We start from the raw sequence: 24,296 nt of genomic DNA, 5'->3' as shown, positions 1-24,296 counted from the left end.
GCTACAGCAGTAGTCCCTCTTTGTTCTTGGCTCTGCTGGGGCTGAATATGTTATATGCTACTCTGCCCAGTTTGGAAAGGTGACTGAGGATGGTTTTTTGACCTGAGTAATGAATTTATCATTAAGACTCATCTAAACAATGTTCAATCATGCAGTTATTTTGGATTGTTCTGTACCTGCTTGCCACAGCTGTTACCTTGCTGTTTACATTCTATACCCCCTCTGAACTATGAAAGCTGAATCTTTTGAGTTTTGCTCCCTGCTCTCCCCTTTTGCCCCTCCTCAAGTGGAAGGGAGGCATCTGTGAAAGCTAGACTTTCTTTGTAAATGTCATGTGTAAAAGAGGAGTGAAAACAGTGATTTACTTGTTTTGGTCCACAGAGAGGAAATCAGTCAGTAAAACCTAATAGCAGTAAAGACCAAAACTGTTTATATAAATACATTGAAGCTTCCAGAGATCTCCTCTCTGGCACAGGAAATGTCACATGTTGCTGACTGTGCTGCCAGTTATATCCCCAAGTATTGGCCTATCAATATGCCAGCTGTGCTTCTTATTTTCCAAAGAAAAAAATTAATTACCCAAGGTACCGTTTTGTTTGCCTCAGTAAACTATTGCAACAGTTTTAGCATACTTAAAATGTTTACTTCTGAGGTGACAGTAGTTGTTCCTGTAAAATATATCCAGCATGTGATATATTGGGTTATATTTAAACCTAGTGAAAGAGGATTTAAGTTCTGAACTTTTTTTCCTGTAAATTAGGAATTAATTTTGCCTGTGGCCATTTCAACTCCAGTGTAAGTGTTCCTGTCTCATGATGCGTAAAGGCTGCTACAGTCACGTGGCATTTCACAGGGTAAGATGCTTCTGTATAATTTCATTAAATGCTCTGTTTCCTGTTGTATTTCCTTCCTCTTCTAATGTTCTTTGGGTGATTGTGTTATTTATTAAAATGGCAAAATAATTAAGTTTAATTAAATCTACTGTGGGTTTGATGACATAAGATTCATTGGTTCACCTTATAGAATGAACCTATAAAGGAATATCCAAAGTGTTTAGAACTGGTATTGTGGATAGACTTCTTAATTAAAAAAACACTTACCCTGCTAACTTTCAAAGTAATAGAGATGTGTAATTAAGCACTGTCTTTATTCTATTTAAGGTAAATATATCAAGATTGTATGTTACCTTAATTCTACCATTTTCTGGCTTGGTTTGAGCCTGGTGGGCAGCTCAGCCCCATGCAGGCACTTGCTCATTCTTCACCAGTGTGATGGGGGAGAGAATCAGAAACATAAACATGAGAAAAGTCATGGGTTGTAATAAAGGCAGTTCAATAGGGAAAGCAAAAGCTGTGCATACAAGCAAAGCAAAACAAGGAATTCATTCACCACTTCCCATAGGCAGGCAGGTGTTGAGCCACCTCCAGGAAAGCAGTGCTCCATCACACATAATAATTTTTTCCCCATCCCATATAATAATGATGTGGGAAGACAAATGTCATCACTCCAAACACTCCTCTCTTCGTCCCCCTTCCCTCATCTTTATATGCTGAGTGTGATCTCATATGGCAAGGGATATCTCTTGGGTCAGTTGGGGTCAGCTGTCTCAGCTCTGTTCCTTCCAGCTTTCACATCACCATCCTGCTTGCTGGTGGGGCGCTGTGAGAAGCAGAAAAGTCTTTGGTGCTGTGCAAGCACGGCTCAGTAATAACTAAAACAACCCAGTGTTACTAATACTGTTTTCATCACAAATCCAAAACACAGTCCCATTACAGTTACTGTGGAGAAAATCAACCTCTGTCCCAATACCAGTACACTGAGTACCTTGAGTTAGTGTTTTGTATGCAGTTTTGTCTGTCCGTAATGTGTTTGGGCAAAGGCAACTACTGTAACTACCTATTATTGGCATATAAATAAAATGGATAAACAAAAGAAGAGTGAAACTTGTCAGGATGTGATGCCTGTAATTTAACAAGTAAACTGTATGAGGTCATCTGGTTTCTGGCAGCACTTTTTTTTGTTAACTGTATTTATTTTGAGAGTATCTGGATTGTAGAAGGCTATGAGAAAAATTGGATTGATAGAGCAGGTCACTGGTGATGGAAGCCTTTAGAAGAACAGAAGGAGACTTCCATTACTGCTTTAGGGCCATGGGTGTGTTTTAGCTTTGCACCTGAAGTTGCATTCAGTGTAATTTCTTATATGTAGGGGATTTTTTGCTTCAGATTCTGAACTCTGTTTTATATGTTTGTCCTGGCTTAGGGCAAATTTGGGAGATGTCCCAGTTTCAAGACTAAACATCATTGTTTCATTTGAAATTACAGATTTTTTTTTTTTAAACTGAAATATGTTTTCTTGTTTAGCCATGACGGTGACTCTTGTCTGGTTCATTGTCTTCTGGTTTAGACTAGTTCATCCCCTAGAGGAGATTATCCTATGCTACTATTGTCAGTGTAGTATCTATGGATTCTCTAAACAAAGTAGTCCCTGTTGACAAAAGTCTAAATTAGAGTTTGCTTGCATAGCTGCTTTAATGGTATAAAACCACTGTTCTTTCCAACTTGCACAGGTTTTCTGCATTTTTTTTTATATAGGTCTCAAAGAAGTAGTAGCTTTGCTCTTTATGGGGGCCAAAACACTTTTAAGCTGTTACACTCTTTTTTGTTGATTCCTCTTGCTAAGCTGCAGCACTTATGGAGGGAAAGATATTTAAACCTGGCATAGAGAAAAAATCATAAGAGCTTAGAAAATATGTAAATCCCATCTTTATCTTGTCTGTTGAGGAAGAACTGGTTATTTGTAGACTGTTCTGGATTTTTGGAAAAGCATTGCAGTTTTTAAATGCTTGACTTCAAAAGTAAATTTACCTGAGAAGCTAGTGTACATAATTTCAAATTATTACTGCTGAATAAAAGCTGAGAAGGCCAGTTTTGACCAACAGGCTGTAGGTTCACCAGTTCTAATTAATATGGTTTTTTTTTTACTGTGCTGGTTCTGTATTGAAGACCTCTACTTTGAATGAAGTAGCACCTACATGATTTTCTTCCTGTGTTGCTACCACCAGGTTAGAAAATTGGATGCTGTTGTCATTTAGCATGTTCTTACCCTATTCCACATACCACTTCCATGTAGACAGCGACATAGAAAAAAACAGTAGTATACTTCTTGCCAATAATGAAAAGGTGCATTGTTAATATTATTTTGGTTTGAAAGCCCCAGATTCTGGGAGAGTAACAATGATATTAGGACAATTTTGGTGACAAAATTGATGGACAGTTTTCCTAACTTTGCATTTTATAAGTTCATGATAGTATGATAGATTTCTAGGCAGAGGAATTGTTTCTGGATCCAAGAGGAAGTAGTTTCAATATTTCTCTCTCTAGTCTCAACAACTTTCTTGTACTGGATGAGGAAGATTGTCATGAAATGGAGATTTTTGCTTCAGTGTGTGGGATGTGAACCTCGCTTAGTTCATTAAGACCTTTCATGCTTATACAGTAATCCTTCTTTCTCCATGCATATTCTACTACTTCAAGATGTGACTTTCAAAATCAAACCAAAAAGCTGTGATTTGTCTAGGAGCTCCATATGGACAAGTTTGTTTATAAAACTGAAGCAAGTAGTAATCATTTGCTTTTCACAGCCCTCCCAGAGCTGATCTCACCCTGGTCTCTGTGAGCTGGTCTCTCTTGGGACCTTGGAGTGGTCTCTGTTGGGACCTTGGAGCCTGGCAGTCGAGGTCCCCAGCAAGTGGGATACTTCTGGATGGGCCCATACAGGGCCTGGGTTTGGCTGCTGGGGGCTCCCCAGGTGGGGTGCAGTGGAAGCCATCTCCCTTGTGAGTGATGTTCAGCAAGACCCTTAACTTGTAGAGTTTTAACAGTGTCTTTGGTTGGTAAGTGTTGCCTGTGGGTATTCTTGATAATACTTGCAGCATTTGCAGCAAAATTGTTAAAACTGGTACTGTTTGCTTAAAGCCCTCTTTTGCAAGACACATTCCTGTTAAGACTAGTAGGGACTTCAGATGGTTTCACTATACTCCTTTTGATTTGTCTGCAGGTTTCTGTAGTTGCTATGATTTGCACAGAAGTGTTTAATTTGGGATGGTTACGATATGGTTAGGATGATTATGTCTTTCAGGGTTTCAAGATAAGTTATATTCAGAATTTCATCTGAATAGATGGCCAAATTCATGCTCAGCATCAGGAGAGAAATGGCGCACAGTACTCTTTCAGATCTTGGTTAGAACAATCTCCCCAAACTGTTCAGTTTACGTACCTATTTATTTTGGGCTGTGACTGTTATTTTTAAAATCCTCTTCTATAAGGAATTCTTTCTTAAAATTTTTTCTGCTATCAGTGAGGAAGAGGATGCATCTTTTTGCATCTGCTTGCCCCAGAGATTTGTAAACTTTGCCTATAAAGTCGGGTCAAGTAGCCTAATGATTACGAAGCACCAAGATTTGCGTAGGTGCTGGGTATTGCTCATTGTATTGGTTTTTGTTCTTGTCTACCTCCCCTGCCCTAATAAACCTTAATTCTCACTGAGAAGCTGTGCAACTGCTGTAACTGATACTCACTTAAATATAGAAGTTCCTAACTTCTGGCTAGCATGAGTAATTTGGGGTGTTTTCCTTCTTGAATTATAACATTTTTATTGATACTTAGAAAACCCTGCAACTGGTAGAAACTTAAAAAAGAATCCGACAAAAATACATATAAAAAAAGTAGAATAAGCAAAAACCCTGAAACCCAAACTTAATGGCTCTCCCCAGGGCTCATTGTAACCAGTCAATGTCTTTGCTGTTTTGGGGGCCCCGGAACAGGTCACTGTCTCACTAGAGCAGAGCAGAGGGGGAGAGTGACCTCCCTTGGCCTGCTGGCCACGCAGCTTTTGATGCAGCCCAGGACACATTTGGCTTTCTGTGCTGCGAGCACACATTGCTGGATTAAAATGAGTTTCTTGTTCACCCACATACCCAGGTCCTTCTCTCCAGGGCTACTATCAATCCATTCTCAGCCCAGTCTATACTTGTGTTTGGGATTGCCCCAACCCACATGCAGGACTTCGCACTTGGCCTTGTTGAACCACATGAGGTTCACACAGACTCCCCTCTCAACCCCGTGAAGCTCCCTTACTCCAGCATGTTACCAAAACCACACCACACATCTTGGAATTGCTGGCAAGCTTGCTGAGGGTGCACTTCACCCCTCTGTCCATGTCACTGACAAAAATGTTAAAAAAGATCAGCCCCAATACTGACCCCTGAGGAACATCAGTCATCACTGTTCTCCACTGGGATATCGAGTTGCTGACCACAGCTCTTTGAGTGAGGCCATCCAGCCAGTATTTTATCCACTGAGTGGTCCATCCATCAAATCCACGTCTGTCCTGTTTAGAGCCAAGAATATTGTGCAGGACAGTGTCAAATGCTTTTCACAAGTCCAGGTAGGTGATGTCTGTTGCCCTTTTCTCATCCATCACTGCTGCAACCCCATCATAGGAAGCCAGCAAATTTCTAAGGCATTATTTGCCTTCAGTGAAGCCAGTGCTAACTGTCACCAGTCATCACTTTCTTTTCCATATGTCTAAGCATAGTTTAAAGAAGGATCTATTCCATGACCTTGCCAGGCACTAAGGTAAGACTGACCAGCCTGTAGTTGCCTGGGGCTTCCTTATTTCCTTTTTTTGAAATGGGAATTATATTCCCCCATTTCCAGTGAAAACTTCCCCCATTAGTGAAAACTTCACTAGACTGCCATGACTTCTCAAATATGATGGATTAGCTTAGCCCCTTCCCCGGGTAGTTACCTCAGGACCCGTGGATGTATCTTACCAGGTTCCATGGACTTCTGCATCTTCAGGTTCCTTAGATGATCTCGAGCTCAATCTTCTCCTACAGAAGGCGGTTCCTTTTTTTCCCTAGTTCCTGCTTTCACATTCTGCAAATTGGGCAGTGTGGCTGGAGCACTTGCTGGTAAAAACCAAGGTAAAATATTCACTGAGTCCCTCAGCCTTTTACACATCCTGGGTAACCAGGTCTCCCGTATCTTTCCTGAGAGAACCTACGGTTTTCCAAGTCTTTCTTTTATTAATAACGTACCTAAAGGAGTTTTATTTTTTACCCTTAATGCTCTTGAATAGATTTACTACTGCCAGTACTTCAGCTTTCCTAACCAGATCCCTGGCTGTTCAGACAGGTTTGTCTCTATTCCTCCCAGGCTATCTGTCCTTGCTTCCCACCCTCTGTAAACTGTTTGTATTTGTCCAGAAACTCCTTGTTCATCCTTGCAGGCCTTGGGGCATTCTGCACTATTTCCTGAACTTTGTATGGATACATTGCTCTTGAGACTGGAGCAGACAATCTTTGAATATAATCCAGCTCTCTTGGGCCCCTCTTCCTCCAGGGCTCTATCCCCTGGCACTCTACTAAGGGGATCCTTAAAGAGACCAAAGTCTGCCCTCCTCATGTCTGAGGTAGTGAGCTTGCTGTGTGTCTTCCTGGCTGCCCTAAGGATCTTGAACTGAAAATCAAGTGCACTTTGTACCATCCTGTTAAATGTCTTTTAATAGTAATAATTAAAAAGTGGATTCTGTTTTGTACTGCTGGTACCAGCTGTATTTTTTCAGTTTTGAAGAGTGGCATCTTCCCTTAGTTCCTCAACATCACATGCTAGAAACCTGCAGGCCAAACTTCTTTGTGGTATAGATGTCCTCCTATAATTTGAGGCCTGTGTGAAGATCAGGTTCCAGATCTGTCCTGTCATCTGACCTTTTACAGTTTTATATGTCTAGTGATTGTTTTTCTTGACTGACCTGACATGTAATCAAACTACAGCAACTTTAGTGAAATCATACTGTTAGAGGAAAGTGCCCTGACAAATGTCCTGGAAGAAGACTTGGTTTTCCCCTCTCCTCCTTACGTATTTCCTGGGGTTGAAGTGGCTTTGAAGATGATGGTTTATAGAAGTTTAGTTTAGAAACTGAAAACCATGGTAGCTGATAAACCTTGTTCTGCTCTTGTACCAATATAAAAGTGATGCATGTCCTTATTTAGAAATACTAGAAACACATTGCTAGCTACAGTATTTCCAAAATGCACTTGCTGAAAGATAGGTGATTGGTTTTGGAGTGGAGCATGCAGTCCACTTTATACATATTATGGGATTTGTTTATGCTTGGAAATTGTTCTTTTCGGGTAAATTATTCAGGAAACTGGGTCACCAGGCAGCTACAAGCTATCCAAACACATTGGTCATGTACAGATATAAGAGACTTTAACATTTCCTGTATTTGTGTAATGGGTACCAGAATGGTGCATGTTTCTTTCTTTGACTTTTCAAAATTTCAATACCAGCTATAAAATACTGTGCTGATATATAACACTTAGAGGGCTATAACTTAAATTACTGTGTGAATTAATCAGATGAAGATAAAATTTCTTTTTCTCTAATCTTAGTAATACTGGGTAGGTGGAGGTTCATTGTTGGTTTGGGGTTATTTTGTTTGTTTGGGTTTAAATTTTTTTTCTTTCCCCCATATTTTTTAACTGATTCTGGCAACTGATAGAGAAAACTTGAGTCTGAATTTTGGCTGAGTTTAAAAGCTGGATGCCTGTGGCACTTAGTATGTGTGGTCTAGCATTTGTGCAGATGTTGTGGTAGTTCTTTAATGCAAATAAAGGGGAGCAGAATAAGTTTTAAGTATATTCTTGTGTTCTTTCTTCAGTATGCACTTCAAGATGACCTCATCTTAATCTTTTATAAATGTGACTACTTTTGATATTTCCATTGCTGCTGACCAGATGGTGATAGTAATGACTGAAAAATAAGCTCCCTTCCATGATGAATGGAATTTATTGGCTGCTGCTTTTTGGCAGGGGTGAGAGGGAATGTGTTGTAAAAATATGCTGACTGGCAGTTTGCTTCTTCCATCTCTGTTAAAGCCAGGAGTTCTGTGGGACAAGAAGTTCATTGGATGTTTCTCTGATACGGAAAGTGAATCTCTTTGTCCTTCTTGATCACATTTCAATGCTACAGGAATTCCGGTTCAATACATGAAAAACAAAGCTTGTATTAAATAAAGAGTAAATGCCTGAGAATCTTTTCCCTTAGACTTGGTAAAGAGATGATGGAGTAAAGGTTTATTTTTACATTTGCTTTAATTAATTTTTTTTAAAACATGGAAAGTTTTACAGGTTTTGCCAAAATATTAATATTGTATTAATTAATATTATAAATACTTTGGTGAACAGAATTCAAGTGTTCTTTCTTAGAAGGTCAAGAAATTTGAAGTAGCATCTCTAAAGCATCTGCTTTTCATTTTTATGAACTAATATCTTCAAATCTTTAATTGGCTTTGTCTTGCATATTTAGGTAAAGATAAATATTTCCAAAGAATAAATCTTTTTTTTTCCATGGGTATTAGCATTTCTTGGATAATATTAATTCAGTTAGCTCTACAGTATTTTAAAAGAGTTGGTAATATCCCTATCAAATAATATTACAGGCCTATTACATATATATTACTCTTTATTTTTAACAATTAAAGACTGTATAATTTTCGTTAGCAAGGAGTAGTTTGCCAGATTATCAGTCTTGAGATATGTATTGTGTGACTTGACTATTTATACAGGTATACCACAGAGTTCTCAACCAAGAAGGAAGAAATGACAGAGGTTTGGTGTTTTTTTCATACATGTCATCCTGTTGGAAAGAGTGAAAAGTAACACACTTCTACTTCCAGTATGAGAATCTGGAGGAAGTAGTGAATTTTATTAATATTCTTAGGTAATCATGTCTGTAACTTTGAAGGTTTTAATGAACTTCAAAGAGTAAAAGGCTTTTGCAGAGTGCCAGAAATTTATCCAGGGGCTATTTCTGTCATTTGGGGAGGAACATTTCCAGTCTCATTCTTCATATGGCAGTAGTCCTATTTATCTTCCTGGTCTCTCTGCTCTGTGAAGAGTAACAGTGGCTGTGGTTGCTTCCCTGCAGTTTGCAGGGTCTGAAGCTGGAGAGAAAAGGTACCTTGTCCTTCTGTCTTCCGTGATTCAGTGCTTGTGGGGGGCAGAGTTCCTCACTGCTCATGAAAAATTAATGCTGAGTAGTTTCTTATTAAGAGGAAGGGAGAAATATACCAAATAATGTCATATTAAGATTGAAATTTCTAAAGAGGACAACATTTCATTAGAAGAAAAAGAAATTAATTGGAGGTTTTAAAAAAGAGAGAAAAACAACTTAAGAGAGCGTAGACCTTAAGTATTTTTTAAATGGCCATGAGGTGTCAGTGTATATCCAAAAAGAAACTTGGGTGATCAAGACTTCTTAGAAAAAGATGGTTGCCTTTATTTCCTAGAGCCTGAAATAAATCTCTAGGGGGCAAGGCTGCAACAGTTGAGTCAAGACTAAAAAAATTTATATCTGCATGACTTAAAGGTTACATTTTCATAGCTACATGGTGTTTTTTAACCAAGATGTGCAAGGTTATTGATGTATTTCTAGACTCTAGTTTCGTTTGCAAGCCAGTTAATGAGTTCACTGGTGTTTTCTCTTCATGGCCCTGCATTATGAGCATGCTGGTTGCATTCTTTTCTGGGGAAGACACTCCACAGCTTGCTATGTAAGATATAGACAAATAGGACTATTCCTAACCATATTACTGACTTATTGTTACTAAATATTGAAGTCTTCCTAACATACTTATATTTTATAGAAATCTGGTATAGTTTTTCATCATGCTTTTATAAAATAAAAGTTGTCTTGCCAAGAAAAGGTAGAAAACAACTGCATACAAGATGCCCTGTGGCCTCATTTTTGCCACAAAACTTGACCAAATGCTCTCCCTTTTTATACCCACTTATTTGCTGAGTGGGGTTTGGTTATTTGTTCGTTTTAAGATACCTAGTCCTAAAGGAATGTTAGAGGCAAGGGTGTATAGAAGTTAATTTTCTTAATATTTTGAATAAGTAATGTGCAGCTCATGTGTCTTGTGTATTATGTATTGTGTTTTGATACTGTCTTTCTGATTCTTTACGATACTATTCCTTTATAATGCAATTTGTTGGCTCTTAGTAATGCCAAAATTTACTTTGCAAGTTGTCCTCTAGGTGTCGTCTTAATTGAATAAATCACTGATTGAAGTCAGTGTTAGGAAGATTTTGGAAAACATGAATCCCAAAATAATCCTGATTGAAAAAAAAATACCAAGCCTTAGTAATGCTTTGCATAACTATGGTTTTGTGTAATTGGAAAAAATATAAGGAGTGATATACTTGGTTGTAATAGTGTCCAAGTTTGGAGAAGTTCAGGTGTCAAGAAAACTATCTTGAGATATTTTAAGGAAAAAATACAAGGAATGGAACAGTTCTGATACATGTCTGATGGAGGGAGCTCCGTGGATGGGTGTGGGTTTGCAAAGCCATCTCATCACTGTCTGTTGCAGTGAGCAGTTTGAACACTCCCACTGCTCTGTGGCAGCTGCAGGCCCGTAGTGAGCTGGCTCACACCAATCACCACAAAAAAATAAAAAATTAAAAAAAAAAGGAAATAGACACAGTTGGGTCATACAAGTTGCCTGTGCTGGCTCAGGAAAGGGATGTGAATGCACAAGGATCATGCGGGGAAGGGAGGAGTAAAGAGTCTGTCTGGTGACCAGCAGTTAAAATCAGACTCATACACTTTTTCAAATGTCACTCAGGAAAGAAAAAGAAAAACAAAAACCAAAACAGAACAAAAAACAACCCCAGAAAACAACCTACAAATAACAAACAAGCAGATTTCTGGAGTAATAAGAATTTAATTAGCATTCTAAATTAATACTCTGTTGCATTTTATGAAATTTCATTTGGTAATAGACTTTTTAAGCAACGTGCTTTTTAATCTTCTAAATATAGAATTGAAAAATTGATAGGAAAAGTAACTAAGGAGTGAAGGTTGTGTACATGGTGGAGGTGAAGGTGTTATCCTGTAGTGATGTGTAAGAGCCCTCCTCCTGAAGAGCTGCTTCCCTTGTGGGCATTGTGGAGAGAACTCCTTGGAAAGTTTGAAGCAGGCAGGGAAGATTTCTGTCTGCAGCTGTGTTTCTCCTTGCTCAATCTGGGAGAAGCCACATCTATTTTGGCAGCTGCAGAAGTTTTAGATGAGCTTTCTCGTCCTGTAGTAGTGCCTGTATGTGTGTGAATATGTGGATTTTATCCAGCTGTGTTTTATGGAGTGTTTTCAGTTGCCAGAAAGGAGCTTTTTCTTGGATATGAGGGAGATGTAAGGGGTTCATAAAAACTTCTAGGAAGTTTAGCTTTCCCCAAGCAGTAAATCCTGATGCTTGAAGTAGCTATTGACACACACAATTTTTTTTAAAGATAATCAAAATAATTTGTGTATAGTAACACTGTTTACATACTGAAAAGAGAAAAAAAAATGGTATCCATAGCAACTGGGATTAGTTTTGCTCACTTACATACAGTGTTCTGAGTTCCTGTATGTATGGAAACCAAAATTTCACATGTGAGCAAGCCAGCTGAATTGTGGCTTCTGTGGTCACAGTCTATTCTTATCTATCCAAAACTGAATTAAAAGTATTGCACTAGTAGGAATGTTACATGCGTTTTCAGTATTATAATAGTTAAATATTTATTTAAACTCTTGTAACTTCAACTCTTATAACTTCTGCAAGAGAGAACTGATTTAAAAAAAGTTTTCTTTAAAAGAAAACTTTTAAATCTTCTAAAAAAATGTAATGTATTCAGGACCTTTCCCTCCCAGATTCCATCCTGGGAAAAAAGCACTCACCATTAAAGTGTGCCCCCCTTTTTGCCTCCTCTGTCCCTGCAACAACACTCATTCCTGGGTGGAACAGGGAGGGGGAGACTGGGTTGTAGGCAGATTGTGCCATCACATGACTAATGAGAAGGAAAATCTGAACAGAAACTTTTAAAGGCCACAGTTTTTCTGCTTTCTTTTAGAGCTATGAAATAATTCAGCATCTTCCTTCCCTCAGTATTATGGACTCCCTCAACTTTCTACTAGGGGAATTTCAGTAATGACAAAAGTATTGAATAGGTATTTTGAAGGAGCAGATTTTGTAGTCCTTTTCTTCTTAACAAAACCAGCACTTTGTTTTGAATAGCAGAAATTGTGTGGTACTCTTTGAAAATATATGCTGCTATCACTGTCATTCTAAATAGTTTCCTTTAGATAGTGCATTTTAGTTCTTTTACTTACCAGACTAAGTGAATAGCAGACATACATCTGAGGCTGAGTAAAGTTTCCTTCCCTAAGATGGTCAGATTTAGAAGTGTTCTCTTCCTGATGCCCTTCTAGTAGAGGTAAAGCAGCCTGTACTGTATAGTTGCTCCTACTTAGGTTTTGTCTTTGTTCCTCAGTCCAACCTGTATTATTTCTCCTTTTGGTTATTTAACCACTGAATCCAGTGAGTGCTGTTTAACACTTCTTTGGGTGCACTGCTCCGCTCTGGTTCTTAGTTTTTCACAGGGTGTTCATTACTTCTCACTTTTAATTGTTGTATCTTATTGCTTCTGTGACTGGATTAACATTTTGTTAGTGTTTGCTGCTGAAATAACACAAGTGTGAGCACAAGCAAAACATGGACTAAGATAAAACCCTGCTAATATTGCTGAAATGAGACAGGTAATGCACTGTTTGCTGTAGCAGTATATCCAAGCTGATTCTTGCAAGTACTGCTAAAATCAAACTTAAATAAGCATAATTAGCAGTTGGAAGTTGGTAAGCTTTCTGACCTTGGCTAGCAGAGATAATTCCACTGAGCTTATTGGGTTTTGTGCTTTGGGAGGAGGTGGAGTGGCAAAAAAAAAAAAAAAAAAAAAAAAAAACACAACCAAAAAACTAAACAACAACTCTTCCCTTTTTACTAATTCTCTGATAGTTGAATGGTTCTGTTGAAAGCAGGTCTGTCACTGTTGTTTATTTTTTTGAATAGGCAACTGCTGTTTGTTACTTGGTTCTGGAAATATTCTAAAGTTATGTGAGTCATCATTGAAGAATTTAAATAGTTGAATATGATGTTTGTTTCCTCCCTTCCATGGCTCAAAATTGTATGAATCATTTTTTTTAGTGTTTCCCAGATAATAGTCTGAGTGGAAGTGGTATGTGTTTCTGACTCAAGTTCCTAAATGTTGGCGGAACACTCCCAACCACTGCTGATTTTGGTCATGTGGGAATTCCATAGGAAGTCCTGACAAATGTATAAAAGCAAACATTTTGTAACGATGGCAACTTACCCACAAGGATTGATGTGGTTGGTGACATAAAACTTTGAAAGTCCTCTTCTGACTGGCATAACTGACTTTTCTGCCTAAAATATGTTAATGGTATAGGATAAAACTTCAGTCATGAAAATCACTTTTCAAGTGCGTAGAACGTATTGTAGAATGCTAGAATTTGTGCTGCATTTTTATATGGCTGCCTGCTACTGTTCCAAAACTATTATTTATTTATATTATTTATGAACCCACATCTCTGTAGTTTCATATGCTCTTTGCCAATTTCAGATTTCCTTGCTCTTTCTAAATAATTTGGAGCATCAAAAACTAGGCATCAAAAACAACTCCAGTGTTAACTGAAATGGTGTTGAAAAAGTTAGCTAGTGATTTTTACAGGGGAAAGAGAAGGGGAAAAGGAAAAGAATGAGCACATATGTGTTAAAGAATGGTATTAGGAGGATAATCTTGATGTAACCTGGAAAGGACTAACTGATTTGTCTGTCATCCCAAGCTCATCAAACATGCTGCAATGAAAGGTTTTATGTGCCAGCAGTATAGTGGAGATTGGGATTGAATCAGAGAGGTTACTCACCATAATTACCAGGGTAATTCTCATTTCTAGAAATCTATCCGACTACCATTTTCTTCTTCAGAAGCTCAGCAGCATAGCAGCCCAGCGGAGTTCTAATGAGGAAATGATAAACTTTATGCCAGGTTTCTTGGCTCCAGTGAGAACCTCCTCATTTTCAGTCTCAATACCAGCACTGTCCAGTGCTGAATCTGGGTGTTTTGCATTGTGCTGCTTTCCTTTAAAGGGGTTTCCAGCCTTTCAGCTAAAGAAGCAAGGTTAGAAAAAGAGCAAAGGATAAAGGTTATTGGTTTATAGCCCATCCAGCTAAAAGAGCCTCTGTGGGGAAGCTGAGCCCTGCAGACCAAATGTAATATGTTCCTAATCATCTGCTGGAGAAACAGCAGTTTTTTCAAAAACAAACCTGAAAAGCATACAAATCCAGGAAAATTGGGACTTGTTCTTTTCTCACGTAGCAATGAAAGATCACACTCAGGGTTTTTTTGAGTAAGCATCTGCCAGGTGAGAATTGCTTCTTTTCCTTAGGATACAAACATAGAGAACTGGTTTCAGTGAATCAGAGACAGAAGTGCGTTATGCCATACAATAAAAAATCCCCAGGAATTTCTGGTATTCAAGGATGCAGTCTCTGAGAGGCGTGCGGTGCTTATGTGTGTTATAGTGTCTGTCCTTGAATCCCACATGCTATTCACAAACCCCGTAATCCCTACTGAAGAGGGAAGAGCAAACTTATTACATGGTGAAAAATAAGGCAATGTTATGTTGACCTTCTGTGATGTGGGCTAGTTTTTCTGTAATGAATAATGAATTTGATTTATTTTTTCTCTGCAGGAACAGTATTGCAGGAAGAAATTTTCAAAGTGGAAATATGTAAAATCAGCACTTCCTCTGTTCATCTTGAGTATGACTATAGATCAGTAGAAAAGTAGATCAAAGGAGTTGTACTAATTCTTCTCAGTGTATGCGTGCACCCACAGGCCCAAAGGGAATTCTCTTAGCTGTTTTACCAGCTGCACTAATATAATTTAGTAGGATCATATTTTAGTTAATTTATAGGAGTGTGTACAGTATTGGTATAAACACTTTCAAAGCAAGGTGATGGATGATATCAAATTATGATTAGGAATTCTGCAGTTGTTCATTTTCCCTAGCCAAAGCTACCCATTTCTTCTCCTTGGGAAAATGTAGTAGCATTGTTCCCTGAAGCATCAGGCTGTCGGTGCCAGCTGTGACAGTGGGTTGTTCTTCCAATGTGTCTGGGTTGTTATTTTTGCTTTGCTCTTGCTGGCGTTCCTGTCCAGCCTCGCCTCCCAGCAACGGGCTGGGTGTGCTGGGAGAGGGTGGTTGACATGTGAAAGAGCAAACAGGGACTTCTGAGACTGAGTCTTTGATTTTGGTTTTGTTTTCGTCAACTCTGCTTTTAGAACTGGTGTGCACAGCTGCAATTGCTGCCCTCAGTAATTATTCCTGGAAGGATACTGTGGTTATTACTGTAATAGATGCCATTTTTAGTGCCAAAACCTGGAATTGGCTAGGGACATGATATGAGCTGGAAGGGGCTAAGGAGGCCAGAAGATTTGCTCCTATCAGTGTCTTTTCTGCCTTTGCTCTGCCAACAAGTGGAAATACTTTAAACAAACCTGCGGGCCTTGCTTTTTGTATTATGAAAACATTTTTAAAAGCTGTCATGCTTGCAAAAACCTTAAGTGTACAGCTAATAATTTTGTGTTTGTGTGGGTTTAACAAATGCTGAAATGTTTTGCCTGCTTCTCTCTTTGACTAAACAGATATTTTAAGATAATATCTTCTCCATTTTCCAACAGAAATCATCTTCTCTCACTTTCCTTGCTTAAAAAACAACCCGTCTTCTGTCCAAAATCCACGCCACAGCAGCTAACGCAGTTTGTCAAGGTCTTTCTCTTCATGGATACAAACTTACCTTAACTGTTCATAACAATATATGTGGATAGGTGCACCTCTTTGTGGTCTCTCTTCCCTGAAACAGAGTTGTTTTGACTTCTAATCAATTTCACAAGACTGACAATACCACCGTCAGACTCATGTGGTTTTTATTTAGAAAAGCTGTTGGATGTAATAGCTGCCTTCTATTTCTCAAAAGACAGGTGGCTGCTGTCGGGTGCAGCTGGTAAATCTGAGCAGACACGTTTTCTACAAAGTACCTTGAGACCATGACTTCAGAAAGACTGGAGGACTTCTTTTATGTACAGTGTGTTAATGTGAGAATGAAGTGTTGATTTACAGCATTGTTGAAAGTAGACAAAGTACCTCCTCCTGCCAGTGAATTTAAATCTGGCCTAAAAGGAAAGTGTGCTGGCTGATATCTTAGCTAGAACACATGTTGGAAGATGCAGAACCCTCATATTTTCACTTTCTTTTAAGAGAAATAGGAGTTGCCTTTGCTTTTCTGGGTTTTGGTCTGTGCACAGTTTGATTGCTAGACTCCTTATTTTGGACACCAGAGATAATTTTTTTCAGGTATTTACTTATGTTGTACTGTGATGGCCATATGGTCCTTCAGCCAAGAGCTTGTCTGCAGGTGTGTTGTTCAGATACATAGAATAGAAGTCTTAAACAGCAAATTGCTTAGTAGACTTTTAACACTTTCAAGGTGCTTTACTGCTCTTTGGTCAGATGATATTTTTAACATATTACTGGGTGTTTAAGTATACAACTGAAGTTTGTGTCTGAATCACAGACATTTTTTATTATTCATTTTTCTTATGTTGCTCCAACTGAGAAAAGTTAGAGTGAATGCTAGATTATTTTTCTTCTTTGTGTTTCAATTGCAGCTGAAATGGCTTTTTAGATACTGGATTTTATTAATTACCAAGTGTTCAAAGATAGTATGTGACTATGTGAAATAGTTCTTTAGATTAACAGAGCCTGTATAATTGCATGAGAAAAAGTAGGAATTGCCTGTGGTATCATGAAGTGCAAGCATAGCTATTTTGCTTGTTCTTAGAAGAAAAACTGTGGAGTCCAGGGATTAAAACTATTCTGCAGATGCAGATGCTCTGGAATAAACAGAACAAAACTGGGAAGAAAGGTACTAATTTCTTGCTTTAGTCTGTTCTCTTTCCTGACTCCACCTCATTCCCTCAGGAGTGGGGAGGAAACAGCAGAGGAGTTCAGATGAGTGACTCATTAAAAGTATTCTAGAATTATTGTAACTTACTTATATTCATGGTGATGCTGAACACTCATCTCTGTCTGTATTTAATAAAATCTGCTTATACTGGAGTATGCCTATGTACTTAGAGCTGTGGCTGTTAAAAGCAATCTTTGTCTTCTGAAGAAATACACAGATTAGGTATTTGCCTTGCAAAGTTGATATATGACTTGGTTCTAAGTTTTTTCATTTTTAATGGAACCTGACAGAACTATTGTCTTCCTTACCTAGATTCTTTTAATCATTCAAAATATTACCTGAAACCTGTTGGATTAACCTCAACCCAGAAGAAAAAACTTAGTAAATGCTGATTGGCAAGAGAGAAATCTTTATCTGAGTAGATTCTTTGATATTGAGTCCTTTGGTTTTTGGTGTCATCAGCAGTGCTGCTACAGTCTTCTGCTCATTTGTTCCTAGAGAAGAGGGCAGATCCATAGAAAAGGTTGCTGTTTTTAGCTGATTCAGAGTTAATGTTTTTTCTGTCTAGTGTAGATGGCAGACATATGTTTTAACCTGCGGGTTGCATCCTTGTAATATATTTTCTTTATATGCACCCATTAGAGACTCTTGAAACTTGATTTACTTAAAGACAAGTGTAGTTTGAAAATTACACTTTTTTTCCCTTACCACATCAACACAAAAAGCCTTTATTTTCACAAAAATTCATATCACCATTGCACTTCTTAAAATTTGAGAGTTGTGTGGAGATACTACTTTGCTAATAGATCTTGTGGAGGTCAGATCACCACCCAAATCCCTGTAGACATGGCATTCTTTTTTTCAAGTTAGGCCATTTTTAAGCCTTCTTTTCTGCTTCTCATTTTATAAGCTTTTGTATTGGAAATAGATGACTTTTGGAGAAGATGTATGGTGATGACCTGCTGTCTTCAGTTATTTTAAGTTTTATTAATCCAAACTGTTTGAGATGCAATGTTCTTTATACCTTTGCAAAGTTCTGTTATGATTCCTAAATTAGTTTGAGGAACAGAAGCTTAAATTAATCATCTTGAATTTATTCTGCTTTCATTTTCTGTTCCTATTAACTCTTCTACACAGAAAGTTGTTAGTCTAGATAAGCTGCTGAAAAATTGAAACCTTAGTCTGGTTTCTTACAGTAGAATTCTAAACAGCTTTTGGGTTTTAGAAGATCTCTTAGGTGACATTAGAAACTGCATTTTGCCCTCCAGAAGATGACTTGAATGGTTTTTTGCAGTTGAAAGAAGAGGTGATTAGAGATGCTGTTTGCATTGAAGTGAAGGCACAGCTTTTGGTTGAAGGGGGAAATGCTAGTTAATTGTGAGCAAAAATTAAATATCCAGAACTGGTTTTTCCTTTGGTTACGGAAGCAATTGCACACACACAGTCCTATCATGAGCAGAGTGTTTTTGCTTACTTACATGGCTTAGATTGCTATGGAAATCAATATAATATTGATTCAGTTGTGTTGGTTGTCTTTTTAATGCAAACTGTGATGTACTGGCTTTTAACTCTCTGTTGTGATGTCACAATTCAAAACCATACAGTGTTAGGTGAGATATATGTTTACTTGCTTTTGGACATAATTTATATTAATTGTAAATTATCAGAGTAAATTAAAATGTTCTGAATTTTCACAATTAACTGAGTGTGAAAGCCTATTTTTTTAAAAGTAACTATTGAATTTCTAGCTGCCTTGGAGCATTAATTACAAAGGTAAAAAATGGACCACATTCAGATAATTTGAACTAAATTAGGCATTGTCTCTATCTAGCAATGTGTCCAGTTGGTAATTCCGAAGAAAGCATATAGAACCCTTGGCATTTGCATATTGTATAAATCTACTGACTCTTGAAAAGTGTTAATTTACACTGAACATATGGGCTTAGCTGGAAAGCCATTATCTAGCAAGTGTGTATGTATCATATGAAGCTTGCCAGTATTTTGCTTTTACACATAAAATCTGAGTTTTAATTTTTTTAAAATGCGTGTTTAGTTACACAAGTAAGCCAAAGTGTCTGTTCCTGAGGGCATTTTTCACAAATAGAAAGCAAGCTATTTTCTGTGTTGTGGTTGTTGTGTTCCATAGCAGACAGTAGGGTGTTGCAACAGCTGAGCTTTGAGGATGTCCATAGTTTATTAGAATTAGTTCTCCTGTGGCCAAGAAGAACGTGAGTTGCTGTATGTATTCAGGTGAATCCGTGTTGTTGCTTTTTAATAAATGGCTGAAATGCTAGAACAAAGCAGTGTGGTGTACAAATCATTGTTTTTTTTGTAATTAAGACCAAAAGGATGAGATTGCAAAGCAACTAGACTCTATGTAATGAACCAAATATATTTATAAAGTTATTTGTTAGTCTTGAAAAATTTTAATCTGAAATGTCATGATGAATCAGAATCTGGTGCTGTATTCTGCCAGGTCAGGACTCTAGAGGTCAGGGAGCCCTTGCCCAAAGTACTTTTTTGCACTTAGTAAGTTTCACCTGCATAGTGTCAGGGGGAAAGGGAGGTGTTTAAGCAATTCATTATGTTACAATCAAGCTACTGTAGGCATTTTTGCAAAAGAGTTCATGTAAGCTTTTCCTGTCTGTAGCCCCCAAAGGTGGGAATTCAGTATGTCTATTTATATCCAAACCACACCATTTAAACCTGTCTTTCTCTCTGCTTGGATTCGTGTGTGAAATTTGAGTGCAAATACTTTATTGAAGAGCTATAAACTTGCTCACCATTGACAAATTCTGCTCTTAGCAGCCACTGAAGGACATCAGAATTGCCTTCGTGCTGCACAGCAGGAGCAAAAACCCTCCCTCTATTCCTGTAACACTGAAGCTTATCCAGCAACTTTTGACAGAAGCCATTTACATAATACACCCACGAGCCAGCACCATTTAGGCAGATTCAAGCCGAAGTATTTATTCAGCAAGTTGTAGGGATTCATATTATACCTCATTATTATGGTGTATTTTAATAATATTATATTTAAATTATACTTAATGTAATTTTTTTTTAAAGCTGAGGTTGTGTTTGTCTGTACTAATTGCAAAAAACCCACGGCTTTGGTCATTAATAGCTGGCTTTTTAATAGTCAGCCTATTGCTTTAAGATTTTACTTTTAATTTAATTTTCAGAGGATTTATGTGGGGCATTTGTTGTCTTTAGTGAGTTAAGTGAGAACTGTTTTGCTGCTCTGACCAGTGCCATATGAAAGCAGTTAAAGTGCTGGAATTGTTTACTGCCTAAAGTGTAGTTAGTCAGCACAGCCACATTTCTTTGCGGCTTTTAGTGGAAAATATTAAAACAGTCGCTCTTTCTTCAGTTATAGAATTTTTACGTTTTCAGCTGCGTTAGTCACCGATCTGGCGCAGGCTGCAAAGACTGCCCCCAAAAAAAGCAAAAGGCGGGTTTTTTTTGGTGGCAGAGGAAGTTACCCTGGGAGCGGTGGCTGGGTGCTCTGGTAAGTGTGACATGTGAGCATTACTCGGCATTGCGCCCTGGCAGGCTGCAGGCGCTGCTCCCAGGCTGCTGCTCAGGGAGCGCCGCCGTGGCACTGCCTGGTGCGCCGCTCCTGCCGCCTCGGACACCCAAGCTGGTTTTTGAGCTTTACAAGCCTCTCTGCTGATTGTATAATTTAATTTGTCAAGGAAAAAACCTAATAAGCAGAAGCTCTAACTGAAGAGGAGAATCAGGTTGGCGCAGTGACAGATGTTCGGATAAAGAAGTTGGCTCAGAGAAGATGTACAGAGTCTGATTTTTTTCTTCCTTTTTTTTCCTCCCCCTCAATCTGAATGAAGACTATCATGGGAACTGCATTCACATGGTGATCAAAAGAAACACTTGAGTGATGAACTGCTTTTGCAGAAGTCGTCTAAGGCAGTAATTTGAGCTTTTGTGTGCAGTAGCTAGCTTGTTTTGCTGAAGCATTCCTCCTCTACAGTATTTCTGCCTTACGCATTCCCTGATGGAGAAGCCACAGCTACTGCCTGGTGAAGGAAAAATGAACTATCCGCATTGCTCGTGTCCCTGACGGAGTAGCACCGGCTGCGCTGCTTCTGCTGGATTCGGCCGGCAGTATTATTCAAGGAGTTCATTGTCCCTGTGGTCTGACTCATTGCATGTAAATGTGCTGCAGCCCTGCTGCACGTTGCAGCTATTTTCTTGCATGGGAAAGAATTCTTTTCCTCTCAGCAGGTCCTGAATAACTGCTGAACCGAGATGTGTTTTTCTGTCTGGACTGTTTTTGACATTGAGAAAGGAAGCTGGAGAATGGCAGGATGATCGGGAGGCACGTTTATTTTCAGTCACCAAAAAGCCTGTGAGGGTTGATTTAAACTGACCTTGCAGGAGTGGGAATAGCTGCGGCCGTCTCTCTCGGGGCAATTGTTCCTTGTTCCGTCCTCTGCAGGACGGAGTCATGTCTTCTGCAACAATGACTTCACTGTGAGGGTAGAAGGACGCTGTGGAAGTTGTGACATTAACAAAGACAAATTTGCTTCTGAAAGGACAGCTGTGTGTGACAGTGAGTGCTGTTCAAATGGAATTGGATCTTGGGATATTTTTATGAGCTGTTCCACGGTTTTGTTATTGTGGTTTTGATGCTTAGGGACTTTTTATTTCATCAAGAACTACTTTTTTCAGCAGTGTCTTGAACATCTCATGGTGTTTCAGTTTGGAAAATGAATTGTGAGGGGGGATTGGAATGCCCCTTTCTAGATGCTAAGACACCAGCAGTAGCACTCACAAGTTTGTGAGGGCCTGTGAAACAGGTGAAAGTGTTTCCTCTATGGTCACTATTGTGATACCTGCAGTCTGCTTCCAAAAATATCATTGCTGGCATTTTCTTGTTTGCTTTTGCTTCCTCAAACGGATCGAATGAGTCGAGTCTGTATTGTTGTTTTGGAGGAGGAGGAAGATGATTCTCCCTCATTTATTTCCAATATACCTCAGGAAAATGTATCTGTACATCCATCACCCTCTGGAAATGTGCTGGTAAGGCATGTTGTTTGTTGGCAGATTCCCTGCTTATAATGCTGTCTCAAATGCCAATAGCTATATTCCTGAAATAAGGATGAATACATACAATGGTGAAACCAGACAAGGTGATAAAATATGCATGTAATAAAGATGGAAAAAGCTGAAACTTAGTGGTAGAATTTATGCTTGCAAGGGTCCTTTCTATTTCATGTGACCTTATTTATGGTGCAGCAAGAACAGGTCTTCATTATTGTGCAATAGCAGTGGGGTTTTAGAAGGCGTGAGGAAGTGTATTTGAAGTAAAGGGGCTTTCCCTGCTCCACTTCTCATCTTCAATAGTACATTTATGCAGTACTACTTTAGAAGCTGATGTGATCATTGTATTATAATCATATGCTGTGTTTATTTTGAGAACTAATAGAGTATATCGTTATATCAAACAAGGGTAATTCTAAGCTAAAATAAAAATTAACATAAGTCACAATCTTGGTATTAGATTCAAGTTAGCACTTTCTGAAAATGATCAACACTGGGAACTGTGCTTTTATTGCTTGAAATTATTTTATTCTGACAAGTGACTGATTTAAATCTTGCTAGCATACCTCAGCAGCTTTTCTTACTTACTAAGAAATCCTGCTATATTTAGTAATAGATGTGTGTGAGTGTGAATTTGTTACCATACTTATCTGATGCACTTTGCTTTCCTACTCTGTCTAAACAGGTGAAAGACTTCCAGTAACTTGAGTCACTTGCTAATGTAAAAGGGGATTGTTTGCTTATACTGTATAGAATTTGCAGCATGTAATGACAACCCTAATTTTGTTCTAAGGCATTCTCTTTTCAGCTGTTATAAGCTTGTCTTCTCAGCTCCTTTTTTTTTCTCGCACATATATATTTAATTGACTTGGAGGATGTCCGTGTGTTTGAGGTTTTTAAAACTTGCAATTTCTTTGATTCTAATTACTGGCGCTGGTTTCTTTGTTTTACTGTCTGGAATGGGTTTTTTGTCATTACCTTGGGTTTCTGTTATGTATCAAAAAAACTGTATGTGTATCACTAAAACAGGGTTTTATTTTGTGTTTCTTCTTCATTTTAGCCACCATTGGTTCAAGCTATATTTAATGGAGATCCTGATGAAGTTCGAGCACTAATATTTAAGAAAGAAGATGTTAATTTTCAGGTAAAATCAAATATAATTCTCTTGTAATAGATTTTAATTTTTTAATATATTTTAGTTTTGTTTGTTATATCTTTCTGCTGTACTAATGTCCTTAAAACTTTACTGATTATTGAGCTGTATATTTTATATTCTAGGCTAAGTAATGCTGATGCATGCACTTAATACTGGGAATCAGGTGTATAGCTTTGCAGATTTGTGTGAATAGTAAAGACCTAATTTTATATTCCTTGGAAATGTTAGTTCTGCAGTGCCTGTGTTACTGCAAAGTTTGTTTATACAGTTGCATCAGACTAATTTGCAGAAAGCTACACTGGTTGAGTCTGATACTATGTAGACTTGAATTGTTTTAAAATTGAATATAGCATATAGTAGACATTGGACAATTTAAGAACACAGTCTGGGATTTCAGTAGGTACATGTAATGGTGGATTTTTAAAAGGGAAGCCTAATGATTGTATTAGTAAGAATGAGAAATGGGGTTTTTATTTTTGCAGTGCTGCAAACTCAGGCACTGCAGACATAAAAATTATACTGAAATGGTACCAAGTTTGTTCCATTGGGTGATATTCAAGATTTGAACAGCATGCAGTTACTGTATTTCTATTAAAATTCTAATAGGCGTGTTTGACACTGTGAAAGGTAATATAGCATAAACTCTTTACATGGATTAGAAATTTCTTTGATTATTACAGCAAGATAACACCAACCATTTAGGGTTTATGCTACAGGAATGTATATAGCTCTTTCTCTTCCAAATGCTTCAAAACAAGAGTGATGCTAAAAGGCAAAGGCTAAGATGTAGTTGCTACCTAGAGGCCCATTTAAGACCATAATGATTGTTTGCACTTTCTTCTGGGGAGATGTAAACCAAAAGCAAATATTTAGTTTGGTATGTCTCTTTTGACATTTAAAAGCATTCTGCAGAATTTACAGCTGAGAAATTCCATGTGAAAAGTCCCAGTGTAAGGGAGCTCTCCTATTGTCTTGAAGAGCTTGAGTAGAACCCTATATAAAGAAATTTTCTGTCAAATCTGAAGCTCTATTTGATAATGTTGGACTTTTTATCCTCTTTCAGGAGTTTTGTATGTCCTTAAGGACGACTGTATGATGAATTATACCAAAAGACTTAAGATTCTTTTTAGCTATGAGA

At 38.1% G+C, this 24,296-nt stretch overlaps 1 protein-coding gene across 9 annotated transcripts in view; it reads left to right on the top strand.

Annotated features, from left to right (window-relative positions):
• ANKRD28 (ankyrin repeat domain 28) overlaps positions 1-24,296 on the top strand; it is a 123,617-nt gene that overhangs the window by 23,013 nt on the left and 76,308 nt on the right. For 6 of the 9 annotated variants that reach the window (XR_014953250.1, XR_014953251.1, XM_085573155.1 and 3 more), the window contains one exon: positions 23,063-23,146. Coding sequence is in view for 3 of the 9 variants with exons in the window: in XM_021538156.3 (XP_021393831.1) it covers positions 23,063-23,146 (84 nt within the window). In the remaining 6 variants the exon portion in view is untranslated. Of the gene's footprint in view, positions 1-760; positions 855-878; positions 21,982-23,062; positions 23,147-24,296 lie in introns of those variants that run through there. The other 3 variants (XM_085573151.1, XM_021538154.4, XM_085573154.1) reach the window with 3 other exon arrangements.

This window comes from Lonchura striata, chromosome 2 (assembly GCF_050655825.1).
Source record: "Lonchura striata isolate lonStrDom1 chromosome 2, ASM5065582v1, whole genome shotgun sequence".
In the NCBI taxonomy this organism is placed as follows: domain Eukaryota; kingdom Metazoa; phylum Chordata; class Aves; order Passeriformes; family Estrildidae; genus Lonchura; species Lonchura striata.
The sequence above is the reverse complement of the archived record's forward strand: the minus strand, read 5'-3'. Positions and strand labels throughout refer to the sequence as shown.